The 16,889-nt window shown below is 39.4% G+C and overlaps 1 protein-coding gene across 2 annotated transcripts in view; it reads left to right on the forward strand.

Annotated features, from left to right (window-relative positions):
- znf423 (zinc finger protein 423) overlaps positions 1-16,889 on the forward strand; it is a 219,713-nt gene that overhangs the window by 35,621 nt on the left and 167,203 nt on the right. Inside the window, exon 2 of one of the 2 annotated variants that reach the window (XM_056478474.1) lies at positions 6,598-6,657. The exons of the other annotated variant lie outside the window; for it this stretch is intronic. Coding sequence (XP_056334449.1) covers positions 6,598-6,657 — 60 coding nt within the window. The remainder of the gene's footprint in view (positions 1-6,597; positions 6,658-16,889) is intronic. 2 annotated transcript variants of the gene reach the window in all.

Genomic DNA, 16,889 nt, shown 5'->3' on the forward strand with positions numbered 1-16,889 from the left:
ATTTAATTTGATCATTTATTCCTGAGATAATGATGAACTTTCAGCTTCATTACTCCAGCCTTCAGTCACATGATCCTTCAGAAATCACTCTAATATTTATTATTATTGTTATTATTATTATTGTTAATATTATTATTATTATTGTTATTAATGGCAATATACATATACATATATGCACATATTTTTTCCCATTTCAGTTCACTTATTCAGTAAGCCACACAATTTGAGGTATAGTATCTTTGGTTTCACACGTATACGGAATAACTTTGCACTCTGCTGGTCAAAACTAAAAACTAAAAGCCCTCTTCATTTTCTCACCTTAAAATCATAATGACTGCCTTTGTTCAGTGAAGCAAGATATTTACATTTCAGTAGTGTTTGTTCATGAAGATCTCCAAAACAACACTGAACCCATTCGCTTTAGACAAAAACACGCTAATAAATTGTTCACAATGCATTCGTTTGTTTTGAGAAGAAAGTAATGTATACTTGTGAACCTATCGTTTTATTACTTAGGTTTAGGCACTCAAGAGCATGAGCAATTGTAAGCAGCACTAATTATCTCATCTTAAGGAAGGTAGAAGTGTTCAGTGAGTGTGGGTGTCTAAGTGTACTTCACACCTGCAGTGTAGGCTGACTTTCTGGAGAGAAACTCTGCTTTCTGTGTGTGTGTTTGTAAGTGTGTGTGCGAATCTTTTTTTTTTTTTTTTTTTTTGTATGAGTAGCAGCACTCATAGTGGATCTTACAGACTACCGGGAACATACCATAAAGCCAGGGGGAGAGAAGCCCAGCCCTGCACAGTGGAGAACAAGAGAGCAAGATCTGACTAGAAAAAGCAGCATGATGTCTCCCCTGATAAACAGTACAGCACGGCGGCGAAGCGGCTCAGGCCGGGAGAGAAAACTATTCTGCGGACAGAAAAAGAACAGCACATATAAATACAAACTTAGAGGGAATGGAGAAAATGGTCAGAGTGGAGTGAGAGATTTGTAGGTTTAGAATTATTTGGGCTGATCGGGGCTGCTGTACACGTATAAAAAACACTCCTGGCTTTCTTGCAGTCTCTTTTAGTTGGCATAGCGCATGGTATTGGTTATAAGTTACTTGAATTATGTTCTGTAAAATATCAGAAGTTAAAATGCTGACTGTGATCTTGATCATATGTGAATTTATTGCTGCTGTTGTTGTTTGTTGTAATCCATAATCATGTGTATTTCAATAGTACATTTTAGGGCTAAACGATATTGGAAAATTTGACATTGCAATTTTTTCTCTCTGCGATATATATTGCGATATAAATACAATTTTACCAGATGACTTAAATTTGCCAAGTCATTATTTTAGATTGATTGAGATGATTTTGTAGGGGAGTGAAATATAAGTATAGTTTTATGTAATTTATTATATACATATGATAAACAAACTACAGTCATAAATAAACACAATGGAGCAAATATCACAGTTGTATAAACCATGCCTTATGGTTTTTTGGAGAGAGTAACAGAAATTAAATAATCAAAGTTTTCATCATTTAAATGATTCAATAAAATATATCTTTATTAGACTTCTTTATGGACAACTAAAATACTTTAAACTCAAACTAAACTAAAGTGCTCACTGTCACTGATAAAATGTAACTTTATAGTGGTTTAATTCTGCAGTGTCTCCACAAATTTGGTGTGTTTTACTATAATTCTAACTTAACATTGCACATCCTGCAATGTGACTATTACAGACACACACATTGCGATATTAATGCTCAAACGAAATATTGTGCAAACCTAGTACACTTTATATTTAAACAATATTAAATTAATAATTATGCTACATAATTTGAGCAAACTGTACAAAATTCAGATAGTTTTTTATAATATATACTGTTAAAGTCAGAATTGTTAGTGCCCCTGTATATTTTTTCCCAATTTCGGTTTAACGGAGAGAAGATTTTTTCAACACATTTCTAAACATAATAGTTTTAATAACTCATTTCTAATTACTGATTTATTTTATCGTTGCTATGTTGACAGTAAATAATATTTTACTAGATATTGTTCAAGATGCTAAGTATTCAGCTTAAAGTGACATTCAAAGATTTAGCTAGGTTAATTAGGTTAACTAGGCAAGTTATGGTAAGTAGGCAAGTCATTGTATAATGATGGTTTGTTCTGTAGACTATCTGAAAAACATTGCTTAAGAAGGCTAATAATGTTGACCTTAAAATGGTTTAAAAACAATTTAAACTGCTTTTATTCTAGCCAAAATAAAACTTTCTCCAGAAGAAAAAATATTATAGGAAATACTGTGAAAAGTTGCTTGCTCTTTTATACATAATATGGGAAATTTTTTTATTAAAAAAGAATTCGCAGGAGGGATAATCATTTTGACTTCAATTGTATTTATATTATTTCAAGAGTTCACACTTAGCTGATGATTGATCATAAAGCTTGTTTGGCTTGCTGTCCTGGGAGAGAGCCCCGAGCTCATAAGATCCTTGAGCCCGGGGCTCCCTCCCGTTTGCAGGGCGAGAGGGGAGTTTGAGCTCAGGTAGATCTTCAGAACTCCTCTACTGTAATAGCTAATGAACAGATAGTGATTGCTCTTAAGAGATAACTACTCACTAGGTGCATTTCTAAGGTGACAATTTGGATTAGTCAATTAACTTAAGTTGCATGTGTTTGGACGGTGGGAGGAACCCTGGGGAAACCCACGTGAACACAGGGTAAACGTGTAAACTCCGCACAGAAACGTTAGCTGGCTTGGTAAGAACTAGAATCAGTGACGTTCTTACTGTGAGGCAACAGTGCTAACCACTAGGCCACCGTGCCACCTATCTAGGAAAAAAGGAGGAGTAGGGGTGAAAGGGGCGATTCTTGAAAACGAAGATGGCTGTTATATGAAACTCAGGGTATTTATAGTGACTTAGGAATCGTCTGATTGGTGAATTATAAATTGAATAATGCGGGGCCACCTGCAAGCAATCCTAAGCACGTGATCCTCTCGAAATTAGTTTATAAATAAACTTCACATTGTTTTGATTTGTTGCAAGCTTGTTCAAACCTAAAAATAATGTTTAACTGGGAAAACAACGTCAAAAGTAAATAAATAAATAAATCAATAAGTAAATAAATAAATAAACAAATAAACAAATAAATAAATAAATGTCACTGTGATTGCTTTCAGAAGAAATTGGTTTAAAAAAATATATTTTTTTAATAAATACAACAACAGCAGCAATAATAATAATAATAATAATAATAATAATAATAATAATAATAATAATATATTACTATTGTTATTAATAATATTATATTTATTATTATTATTAGTAATTGTATTATTATTGGATTTTTTTGTTCGATTATACTAATGGCTTTTTATAAGACTTTATTAACAAGAATAAACAGAAGCAAAAATGTTGCGATTTTTGAGAGTAATGGAAAGTAAATATGTAAGAGAATTTGAAACAAAGAACAAGAGGAAGGAAAAGAGAGGTGTGACGTATCCCTTGACTTTAACAGGAGTGGAAGAGAAGACCTCAGTGTCCAGTTAGCAAAGACCTTCCTTTGTTTCTGGGCTCCAGCACTTGGCGTCCTGCAACAGGCCAGTCATTCTGACCTGGCCCAGCTCCTCGGGCCTTGATGGCAGGCTTTACTCTGGAAGTTTCATGGCTGTAGTGTCTGTGGTCCTGATATTCTGCAGCTCCGAGAAGGAAAATAGGGGCCTGTTAGCCTTGGCTGGGGATAAGAATATGGAATAGGGAGTCCAGTTCGCACTGACCACCCTGCTGCGATCGGCCTCAGTGAGAGGGGTGTTCGGTGGCCCAGACAGGCTCTTCTGCAGTCGTGTATGTGTGTGTATTTGAGAGAAAGCGAGTCTGTGTGTAATTAAGGAACTGATAATGTGGAAGGAATGTAGTATGGCTGTCAGGGACAGTGCAGTTTGTGCCTGTCTCTCTCTTTACAGTATGTCTTTCTTTCCTTTTGTCTCTCATTTTTTTCCCTCCTTCTCAGAGAGTCTTTTCCTGGGAGGAAGTGGGTTTAGTGAGACTGCAGTGATGCCCAATGCCAGTGGGAGCATATCTAACCACAATTTCCTTTACACAGAGCAGATTCAGTCTTTCTCTTGTGCTTTCTCTGACTCTCGCTGTCTTGCTTGTTCCCACTTTTGTTTCTTTTCTCATACAAACTCTGCTTAAAGGAACAGTCTGCTTAAAAACGAACAGTCTGTCATCGTTTATTCACTCTTATGTTAGTTTAAAGTTGTATGACTTTCATTCTTTTGTCAATATAAAGAAGAAAATTGGCAGATACACATGCTGACAGATTTTGGTAGGATGATTAAAGTCTAAGGAATAATCACGGTTTCACGGTTATCATGATTATTATGCATTCATTAAATTTAAAACACTACTAGTTTAGAAAATCACATGAAAACTCCTTATGTTTTAAAGTTTATTGCTGCTTAGTGACCAATTAATAATAATTAAAAAACCAAACAATAGTCCATTTATTTTTGGAAAAAAAGTTTTTGGTATTTAAATATATGTAATAATTTTACACTGAAAATAAATGACAGAACAACGAATGAATAAATTAATAATAGTATTTGTCTAATGTAAATCTAAGCTACATATTAGCTGAGTATTTCCTTTTTAAAGAGAACAAATGTAGTCAAAGGCTGCTGAAGCTCTGCCTGAAAGGCACTTATGGTCAACTATATTACAAAATTGTTTGGTATTTTTTCTTTTGCATTTTTTTTGTCTTTGGAGTAGAAATGTGTATATTCCATACAAAGTATGAAGCTGAACTGTCAGTTCTTGTCACGTGACTCGGTGCGCTCACACCATTCTTTCGACTAGGTGCGCCAGGAAAGCGTGTCAACTAGGTGCTTGCGAGTGCACAATGTTGCCAATATGTGCGCGTACAAAAGATAGGATATGTGAATGGCTCTTAGTTAATAGCCTCAGCCATAGTTAAAATCAGCCTTTAATCCAGTGTGTATAAGCTCGGAACTTAGCGCTACTTTGTTTAGTTGCAGCAGTTTTGTTCCATGCAGAAACGTGGTGTTGAGAAGCCTTTACGATTAATTAACCTTGACAAATTAAAGCGCGGTTACTAGTGAAACCGGTTCATTGTTGCATCCCTAATTCAGTAGGACATTACATTTTTTATGAGGCAAATAAGACAAAAAGGATGTCCTGTAGGTGAGTAAATTAACAGCAAACTTTTATTTTTGTGTAAACTGTGCCTTTAATGACAGTGAATGCCAGTTAAGGCTAATTCATACATTTGTGCTGAGTGCACGCCATATATTTGAGAAAACTAGCCTTTGTGGAAAAGCGCAGACTCTTATACACACCTCTTTAAAAATATAACTACATTTCACGGCAACGCAAAACAAAAGAGCTTTGATTGGGCAGCTTGGTTTTGGTGACGAGAGTGGGCAGGGCTTATTTAAGAAGCGTTGAATCTGTGAAGGCGCTACGTATGATCATTTTTTTGTTTTGTGTTTAGTTTGATTAAAGTTGTTGGACGTTCACCAGTTTCCATCTCTTTCTTTCTTGAATCAGTGTGATTTTGAGCTACTGTTACAGCAACACGGACAGAATGCAGAAGCATAAATGCTCAGATCAGCTATGTGTATGGCATGTATGGGAAAATTGTGTGAAAATTACAAATAAATACACCACAATACTGATGCCGTCCATTAGTTTTATCTAAGGAACAATCCAAAATTATTTAATTTGATTTATATTCGCTTAAACAGATCGTTTGTGTTTTAAAGCATTGAAAACAACATTAGGGCGAGTGAATAATGACAGAAGTTTAATTTTTGGCTTAATTAACACTTAAAATCTTCATGTGGTTAGTTGTGGATAACTTAATTAGTGTATTGGCCTCTTTTGAACCTCATCATTGATGTTTATCTTTCCTGCTTTTTTTTGCTTATCTTCATGGACATTGTTCGCTGAGTGTGAAGACTTTTAGACTCATTCATGCTGAAAAAGTGCCGTTATAAATGAGTCTCCATTTTTCTTCATGCACTGATGGCACTGATCATCTAATGTGGAGAGGTTACACAAACTAAAGACGGTGTTTGTTGTTGAAAACTTACTGCATCTGTGAGTTCCCATTCTAGACTGTGTGCCAAAGTGCTTCAAGGCTATAGGGAGTTTTGTAGAGACCGGTAATATGTGTGCTTGTGTGTGTGTGTGTATGTGTGTGTTTATGGTGGTGAGGCTATGGGGGGTGGTCCAGATTCTTATTGTGTCCTGAACACTGCTGCTTCCTGTTTGTGTGCCAGTGGGGCTTCCTTCCTTGACTATGCCCAGGAAAACCTTCATCACACATTCCTCCTCTCATCTCATTGCCTCCCGTTACCTGTTTTTGCACCTCCAAAATTAGCACACAGGCAAACAAAGAGCACATACACACAATAAAGTCCTTTGATGTGCATCCAACTTTCAGATTGAGCGCATCACAGACTCATGATGGAACGTGGATTATGTGGCGCACTTCTGAGAAGAATGCCGTAAATGTTGTGTGTGGTTTGGCTACACAAGCGCTCTAATACGCTCTCTCTCTCTTTTTCGGTAGCGGTGGAAGAGGCCGAATCTACAGAGTGCGCCAGTGGTTGGGACTCTTCTGTTCAGACAGGTATGATTTCGCTAGCGTGGCGTCCTGCACGATACATCCAACCCCCTGCTCCATCGGGGACGACCCGCTGCACCACAATCTCTAATATCAATTCCACATGGCCTGCAGCCCTGCACACAGAGGGAGGGAGGAAGGGAGGGAAGGAGGGAGAGTTTTTCATAAGGCACAAGAGGATGGCGTCCAGGTGCATGCCGGACTGGAAGCTTAGCGGCGCTTCCTGTCTGAACGTACAGGCACATTGCTGCACTCAGAATGTAATATCGCACAACTTGACAAGTTTGATTACACCTCCCCTCTGGAGAGGAACATTTCTGTCCTGCAAAATCCAAGCGGGCTGATTTAGACTGTGCATCTCTCTGAATATTACATTTTTCAACCGTTACCTCAGAAGCCCTTTTTCAAATAAGCACACGTATTTAGATATATTTGGATTGGAGAGTGAAAACTTTACAGGACATATTGGTTGACGTTGTTAGCAAATAACAATCACGTCTGCATTTTTAGATTAAGAATGAATTTGTCATTTCTTCTTTAGGTAGGAACTGTGTTTCTGAATGATATTCAAACAGGAGGAAAGCAGGACATTCCACCAGTTGATATTCGATTGTATCATTAAAGGTGGTGTCTGTATGACAGTGCAAGGAAGGCATGGTTTTAAAAATAAATAAAAAATGGTTTAGTGATGACAATCTTAAAGGAAAATGGGTTATTCTTAAATGTTTTTCACTCTTCTAAAGCATAAAAATACTATAATGTGTTAGCAGATATTTAAGAAACATGCTAAGTGAACTTGTTTATCTGAAAAACAATGCTAAAGTCAGTTATTCTGCTTTGAAAATGTGCGTTATGTGTCGGAACAGCTGTCTTTGTTTGGGTTCTTTTAACCTGCCCACTGCCAGTTTAGCCAATTATATTTCAGCACCCCGGGTTGGCTTGGTGAAAAACCACTTATTTCATTCATTCAGTCAGAAAGGCTCTCAAAGCATGAGTCCGCAACCAAAATGGTCCTCCGGTAAACAGTAGCTGACTCTGAAATGAGACGCAGATTCAGAATTTTACTTGAGGTTATTAATTAGCAATTAATATAAATATTACGAATGTAAATATTAGGTGAGCAGGTTACATTGTAACCCTGTGTCCCAACAACACACTACGTGACAAGATTTTCAGTAATAAGCTGTTTGCACCAGACGAAACACTGCAGAAATTTAAATACAGCCATTCAGAAGCACAGAATAGTGCACTTACTGCACTCCAAAGAAATGGTAAAGTTTATAATCTAATACATATTAAACCTCTTTAACATTATTAAATGTGCATGCTGAATCACTGGAATGTGTTGGTTTGCACTGAGTCGCAGTTCTAAAGTTCAATTTCAAATGGTTTATTTTATTTTCAAGATCTGAGGTGAACTATCTGCTACTGCTTTCAATAGTATGGCAATAAATGGCATTTAAACTCACATTGTTAGCATTGTTAACACTGAATGAAGCACATGAGGTGTTCCTGAGGTGATCATCAGTTTTCCGTTGTTTAGCTGCAAGAAATAGAAGCTGTTTCTAATATATCAATTTGAGGTGTTGGTTAGGATTGGAAAATATTCCTTCTATCGTGTGCCGTTGCTTTTATTTAGAGCACGGGTAAAATCAGCCTTAAATTAGCCTTTAGGCTCGATAGTTAGACACACTTCTGTTGATGTCTTCAATCTGGCAACCTAATTCTACCGCTGGGTGCCAAACATACATACTGCACCTTTAAGTATTACGAAAGCAGATGTTTGATATTCTAATGAAAGAATATTTTGAAAAAGTATCTGATTAGATTTTTTTAAAAGTTGCCACCTTTTCTTTTGTTTTGAAATTTACTTGTGATCAAGTCAAAAGGATTTGATTTTATCCATCAGTTGTTGTGATTCGATGGAGGAAGATCTGAATTCAAGCTTTTAGTCAATCATAGGAAAGGGCAGAGTTTTTGTTAGAGTCTGTTTTTTACACAAAAATGTATTTGACAGGATGATCTGTTAAAGACATTTTGATGAAAAACTTTAATACTTCATCACACAGATGAATCATTGAGGTCCATTAGCAACTTCTGCATGAGCTCAAATAACTGTGGACAACTTTACCCTTGCACAAACACCAGGTTGTGTGCATCACTATTAAAAGGACTGAATATTTCTTGTGATGAATAGTTTATGTGACCGCACAATATAGATGCAACAGGTCAAGTTGAATTTTTGCTCTTTGTTTTGTGTGGTATCAGTAGCCAAGCATCAAGGATGTGTGCTAATGGCGTCGACAGGCATTTGAAGCCATTTCCCGGACCCGTTCCCCCTTCTCCCCATCATTTCCTGTCATCCCTATCAATAAACATGCCCAAAAGAGCCTGAGTAAAATAATATGTAGCCTTTATTGGAATCTTATTGGTCATTAGGGTATTAAAACCACTACTCAGTCAGATGTGGAGAGTGTGTTAGTTGCGTTTGTGCAATTCTAAGTGTGTTGCATCCTGGTGAGCTCAGCAGAGAAAAGGGAGTAAGAGAGAGAAGCCCTGGGGGCCCGAGGGGATGACGTGGGCCCCTCCTAACCGGCCCTGAGGGAGTGCTGCAGGGGTGCTGACTGAGGTCCTAGGTGGCTGCAAAGTGCTGCGTGTGTGAGATACAGCAGGAAGGGGAGTCCCAGGGCTCTCGCTAAACCCTCCGCTCTTCCTCTCTGCCTCTCCTCTTTGACTCCTCCCTCCCCTCCATCCCTCTCTCCTTCATTTCTCGTGCCGTAACCCCATTTGCTCGCACTAATCAGCCTTTTTTTTTTCCACCTTCGTTCTGGGTGGACTCGGTCGCATTCCGCATCACCTCCTCTTTCTTCCTTTCTCTTTCCTCTTTGTCTCTTTTTTTCTGTCTTCTATCCCTTCCCCCCATCCATACTCTCTCCTGTGTTTGTTTGTGCTGCTGTGCTGGGGCTCAGGGGGCCGCTCGCCATCTCTTATTTAAAAAGATAAAAAACCTTCCTTCCCTTTATTCCCTAGGAGATGATGTCGACAAGGACACTGGCAGGCTTTTCCTGGTATTAAATTCACTTCGTTTTTTTTCTCCCCCCGCTTTCTCTTCGGTGGAAAATGTGTGCTGAGTTTGGAGCGAGTGCAGAGGGGGGGTTGGAGTAAAGGGGTGGAGAGGTTAAAGGAAAGAGTTAGAGCACCGCCCCCCCACCCGCGGGCCCCAGAGGACCTGATTGAGGCCCCTTCGGTCTGTCCCGCTGGGGGAGCGGGCCGGAGGTACACCCCCCGTTTCCCTCTCCCTCTGTCTCTTTCTCTCTCCACCCCGTGCTCCCTGAGATAGAAAAACAAGCCGTCCCTCCCTGGCCCAGAGGGGAAGAAGAGAAGGAAAGGAGAAAAGAGAGAAAATGAGCCAGGTCTGACACTGGAGACTCGGAGAGATGGTGGTGTGGAGCAAGGGGGGGGTCAGTCGGTCGGAGGAAAGGAAGACGAGAGAGAGAGAGTTTATAGAGACAGATGCAGACGCCTGTCATTTTTCGAAAGACAGGGCAGGGAGGGGGGAATTGTTTTTTATAAGTGCCATCAGAGCTGTGAAGTTGAGCATTGTTTTTCCTGCTTCCTGTCAAAGAGCCGGAGTGGTGCTTTTGGATGCGTTCGCGCACACACACACACACACACACACTGAAACAATAGCTCTAGAGACTTTGCTTTGTCAACATATAGGACATCGTCTGACGCACATTTGCAGGGATCAAGTACATTATTACTCACACACACACACATTCACACTCGCACACACAAGCACCCACTCTGTGTGCGTGTCCCCGACTATGATTCATTGTGGAAAAAGGCTGCTCATATCCCCGTGCGCTGGCCGATAGGGGCTGTAATGGTCTTGAATTGAATTATTTTATTCATTTCCTCCCTCAGCTATTGGTGGGCCAGCAGGACCTCTTGCTGCAGCCAATTGGATGGCTCCGTTTGCTCTCCCTCAGTCTCACCCACACTGGGCGAGTCATTGTGACCTCACTCGTAATGTGAGCTTTTTGGTCACCTGTGTATTCCTCCGGCAGAAAAGGGAGCTGTTGTGTTCTGGTTTTATTTCGCAGCGGGGCACTGAACCAGGCCTATTTATGACCCTCTTAATAGCCTGCGCTGTCAAACTCGGCACACGTTAAACTTTTGTCGAGGCCAGAATGAAAGAGGGAGGAAGAAAGGTATGTGCTGCAGTCAGGGCTGTTGCTGAAGACTTGGTTGGGCCAGAAGGGCCGAGTTTTGCTTGCCAATATTTTCACTGGCCTCACTACAAAAATATATATTTCTAGTCATTTTTAGAAACTAATTTCTCATGTATTCGGAACAAAAAAATTAATACATTTGAAACTTTTTTTTGTGACACGGTGTTACTTATATTATATGTTATATTTGTAAAATAACCTTTTGCTGGATTGTCAAAATTTCTAATCAGTGTTAGGAAAGTCATGAACAAATCAAAAGCATATAGGCTTTGTTGCTTTTTAAAAGTTTTTTTGTTCCATTTTCCTTTTATTTAGCAAGGCTGCATGACATCAAATGACTTTTACACTGCAAAGAATCCTGAAATAATATTTATATTAATATTTATATTAAGCAGCACACCGATTTTAAACAGTGATACAAATAAGGCCCTGATATCAGAAGAAAACATTGGTATATAAAATTGCTTAAAATGCTTAGAGCTAGTTATCTTTTAAACACTTTTGGAGATACTTTCTTATCATATTGTTGAATGTGTGCCAACGGCCACAAAAGACTATCTACTTTTAGCATGTTGACCTAACTCTTAAACTTTATGGGATGTGTGTGTTGTTAAAGCTCATTTACCAGATGGGACTTAAACTTTGCAGTCTATAATCAGAAGTTTGGATTGAAGGTGAAAACATTTTAAAAGCACTCTTAGCAGTCCAGGTTATAATACAAACTAAAGAGAGATACACCTGACCACAAATCCTCTTGAAACAAGTAAAGTGAATAAACTTTAATCAGAAAGTGAATGAAAGTGGGCTAATGAAATGAAGAAAACCCCCAAATGTTAGCAGAAATGTTTCTCCCAGTTGTTTAATAACTTCATTAATCCCACCAGGGGCAATTAAATTAGGGCAGTAGTATCATGATACAACAAACACATAAAGAGACAGATCACTTACAAACAATATGAAAAAACACAATCCTTCATAATAACTTCATAAACATTTCTTTAAAAATCAAACAGCATTAAGAAAAGACCCATACGTTAAAACTTCAAAACCTGCTAAAATGTAAGGTTATAAAGCCTTATTGCCTTAGGACCAAAGGTGAATTTATATCTATTAGAAGAGCATTTAATGCTTCTAAACCTTCTTCCAGAGGGCAACAATACAAAAAAAGGCTTCAGAAGATGGAAATCATCCCCTATCACACTTTGGGTTTTCCTTATTATTTGCTGTTCATGTAACTCTGCAAGACTCCGCAGAGGCAAACCGATAATTGTGATCCCAATAGCAGGTGTAAACAAGAACTCCGAAAAAATAGAATAGAAATGTATATTTCAAGCAGGAATCATTTATTTTCAAATTTAATAAGATTTGTGTCAGTTTATTTACATTTATTTTAAAATTATTTAGTTATTTCTTGAGAAAATGAGCTTTGTGATTAGATCTTTTTTTTTTTGCTGCAGTAATGTAACTTCATGACAGAATTGATTTCCTCATTCCTATTTCTGTAAAACAGTGGTACGATGTGGAAAACTTTTACTTATTTGTCTTGTCTGATGCTTTCAAGAAGATTCCATTTAATTCTCACAGATTTGCTCAAACCAGCTGGGTAACGTTACCTCGGTGACATATTTAAATCACTATGCAACATTGACCCTGTTGGGGAAGCGGTACTTCCATCTGGCCTAAAACTGCCCATCCTTTTTGTTTGGCCCTATCGAGGCAACTCTGCAGAACCGGAGGATTGGCGAGATCTGTTAGATGATTTTGTTTGTGTGTGTGTGTGTGCACACACAGCGAGTGAAATATCAGTCAGTCTCCTGGCCCCTGCACATGCTCCGTCCCCTCCGGAATCTAACCTGAGCTGGATTCAGCCATGCATTCTGTGCGTTTGGTGACTGGGAACGAGGGATGAGAGGGAGGGTGAGAAGAGGACAGGAGCGATGATGACCGTCGGCTACATCGCAGCCCCAAAATGGCCCTCTTTCTCCATGATGCAGTGGGCAGTTTAGAAAAGAGGACACAACCAAGAGATCCATCTCTCTATCCCTCAAGTGCTTTTGTGTCTTCCTCTCTCTCTCTCATTGGTGTCTCGCTGTCTGTCTCGCTCTCTCATTTGTGTCCCTCTCTATTTTTCTTCATCTCCTTGCACGAACCTCTGGAGGTCCATAATATATTTTTAATTTCCCCAAGGCAGCGACAGGAAAACAGTTTTAATGTGTGAAGAGGAGGTGTGCGTCTGTGTGTGTATATGCATTAGCATGTCGCCGCGCGTGTGTATATTTGTGCGTCGACGTTTGTACGCAACGCTCGCACGTTTTCGCCGTGGCCTGGAACAGGTGATGGCATTGGTGAGCAGCTGTAAGGCTGTTTGTGTGTTCAGTGCGCTTTAATTCCCATTCTTCCATGACGAGCTCTTTCATCATCTCTCGCTCTTTCTTCTCCGTGTCTGGGTGCACAAGCGTTGGGTGCCGGGTCTCTGGAGGAGGGGAGACTGGTACAGAGTGGCTGGCAAGCGGGGGTCCCGAGGGGCCGTGAAGTATTGTGGAAACACAGTGAGCGGAGGCCGGCGGAGCCAGAGAGAGAGGTCTGCTTGCTTTAAATAGGTCCCGTGTTTACAGCGTTAGGGCCTGCGCTCCCCCGAGAGACCACGTGCACGCACTGCACCTGCTCAAGCGCTGGGCCATCAGGGGCCCTTGTCCCAACTCCAAACCGGAACATTCACAATGCGGATGTGAACGTACTATATATGTGGAGTTAATGCTAGTGGTCATCCAGCATAGGCGTTTCAATATTTAATGGGTGATGACAGTTTGCTGGATGACTGATACATATGCACTTATAATGACCAAAAAAGATAAAGTAAAATCCTGAAGCTAGATTTCTACGTTTCATTATTTTTTTCACCTTTTGTTGAGATAGCATAGCGGAGGAAGACAGGAAAGCATTGGGAGCAGAGATACTGGAAGGTTCCGCATCTGCTTGTCAAGTCGTGACATGGAATGCTGTTTCCAGGTCCAAGCCTGTTACTCATTTGAATTGGGAAAATGTTCATTTATGGCCATTTTTAGTCATATCACACATTAAAGTGAATTTTATATAAAATCATAGTGTACACAACAGTCTCTGGACTTGCTGCATCACAAATACCAAAATTTGATCAATTTATAAAAATTTCATCACTTTCTGAACATCAGATATTAGGCACGGATATATATTGCAATCGTGATTTTTGAAAGTTTTACACCGCATTGTAAATGTTTATTATTACCATTTGATGAGTCTCCCCATTTAGTTTGATTGAGCTTTTATTCTTATTTTATGTAGTTTTTTTTGCTTTCATTTTTGTTTTTATTTTAGTTTATCATTTATTTTATTTGTTTATTTTATTTAGTGGTGGACCATTAACGCAAGACTCTTATTGCGCGAAAAAAAATATCGCCGTTAATCTATTCTCAAAGTTGAGTTGTGAGCTGGGTCTATTCTACCCAAGCTAGGATGACTTTCACCTTTGTTTAGCGTGGATGTATACCTGACCGGTGAGCCGTCTGACAAAAAAGTACCCTTCTGAAACAAATCAGCAGGATGCCTGACTTTAACTACAGTTCAGCAGTTTCACTTTAACTCATAAACATTTCATTCATGCCTTTGTGACAAACTGGGGTATTAGACACAAATGAGGTTTGCGTTTAGAGGAGTATGTTTAGCATGAAACTATTTGAAGTAAATGGAAAACCGACATGAAATATTTTAGAAAATTCACTGGTATTGACATTTGAAATGTTGCTACTGTATTAACACTAATCATTATTTATAACACTCCTGCATGGACCGCACACCCGTCATATACAATGCGGTGTGAATCCATCTTGCTCAGAGGTGCTGGTGCCATGGAGTCCATATTAAACCTGGATCGTCTCTCCATTGTGTCTTGATGTGGTCCAACATCATTAATGTTTTCTATTAGGGAGCGTGTCTGTGCCAGTTTTCAGGGACAGGATGAGCGATGGATTTCGACAGGTAGGCTGTGTTCCTGTGATGAGATCAGACATCCCTAATCGAGCTTAGAGCAGCACTACAATTCCTTTGGTCTCTTTGACTAATACAGCCTTGATCTGGTTTACATTTGGCCACGTCTGGTTTGAGTGTGTGTGTGTGTGTTTGTGGTGAAGTTAAAAGAAAGCCTTGTGCTTTAATGTTTTCATAGGGAAAAAAAAGTCTTGTTGAAGTTGGAGCTGATATTTTTCCAGTACAGCACTGTGTGGCTCATTCTTTTGTTGGGGTTTAGTTAAGTTGTAGTGTGTGTGCGTGTTTTTCTCAAACCAGACTTATTCTAGTCTCCTGTTAGTTGTACAACATGCACAACTTCTCTTCTGATCTGGGTTTCTGTCTGTTTGCTTTCTTCTCTCCATCGGTTGACACAGAGGCATGACCTCATATGTGGATTTCCCCTTTTAGTACTTTGAAATGATCAAACATACATTCTGTTGCACTTAAACACACACGGTACAGCATAACTAAAAGCAGACCTAGTGACGGAAAGGGAAATAGAGTTTTACAGGTTCTGGCCATAAAGAGAGTTTCCTAGCTAAGGTCTCAAAACGTTTTAGCCGCGTTGCTGACTTGCTGTCCTGGTGAAGCGAAAACCACAATGCAAAATAGAAAGCTTTTTATTGCATTATTTAAAGTTCACATGAAATTGAACTTGAATTGAACAAGTGCATGTCTATTAGCATCCATATCTAGTGCATCAGGGGTGACACGGTGGCTTAGTGGTTAGCACTGTCGCCTCACAGCAAGAAGGTCGCTGGTCGAGTCCTAGCTGGGCCAGTTGGCATTTCTGTGTGTTTACATGTTCTCCCGTGTTCACGTGGGTTTCGTCCGGATGCTCCGGTTTCCCTCACAGTCCAAAGACATGCACCATAGGTGAATTGAATAAACTAAATTGGCCATAGTGAATAAGTGGGCATAGGTGTTTCCTAGTACTGCGTTGCAGATGGAAGGGCATCCGCTGATTAAAACATATGCTGGATAGGTTGGTGGTTCATTCTGCTGTGGTGACCCCTGATAAATAAAGGCACAAAGCCAAAGGAAAATGAATGAATCTAGTGCAATTGTAAAAGATGGCAATTTTTTCATTTGCTTTCTTGATACAAATATAAAGGTTAGTGTACAATTTTTTTTTCTACTGCGATGTTGGTCCCTCTCTATATTAGGTGACTTTAACTAGTATGTACCTGCAAGAAAAAAGAGCTGAGATATGGGTAGGTCTAGAGACAGGATTGGTGATATGGGTAGGTTTAAGGATGGGGTAAGGTGTAAGGCAGTGGTCCTCAACCACCGGGCTGCGCACTGGTGCCGCTCCGTGGATCATTTGGTAATGGGCCGCATAAGAAATCATTAATTGTTTGTGTGAACGATCTTTTATTTTGAAAAATGACCGTATTCTCTCGGTTAGTCGTTGGCTACATCTCAGTCACTTGAGTGCCTAAATTTAACCCACAAGCAGCAAAATGAGTAAGAAACACATCTTTCCTAAGGGGAAAAGGTTGAGTGAAGGACCCACGAACTGCAGATGAATGGATCAGTGAATGCACCATGGCTGTTCAAGACGATCAACTAATGGAGATCGCAAATGAAGGCGGCCTTTTAGGGATATTGCGTCTTTTCTAGAGTTCACACAAGTTTGTTCGTTGCAAATTTTGGTCCAGATAGGACCAGATGCAGCTGACATGAGACGACAACAAAGTCTGTTTTTGTCACCACTAGTTCTTTGACAATGGCTTGGTGTGTCTCAGGCTTTTAATGTTCATTTAAATCACTACAATGTAACTAAAATAGGCTTTAAAAAAATCTTTGCATTCCTTTTAAATGTTATTTTAAGTTTGCAAAACAATTCCAGTTCACACACATCCAAAAATAATTAAAAACTGTATTATGCGTGGAGTTGTCACTTCATAAAGAAACACTGAATAGTTGTCCATTTTTTTGTGGTTGCGAAATACTCAC

The sequence above is a fragment of the Danio aesculapii genome, chromosome 18 (genome assembly GCF_903798145.1).
Source record: "Danio aesculapii chromosome 18, fDanAes4.1, whole genome shotgun sequence".
Taxonomy (NCBI): Eukaryota; Metazoa; Chordata; class Actinopteri; order Cypriniformes; family Danionidae; genus Danio; species Danio aesculapii.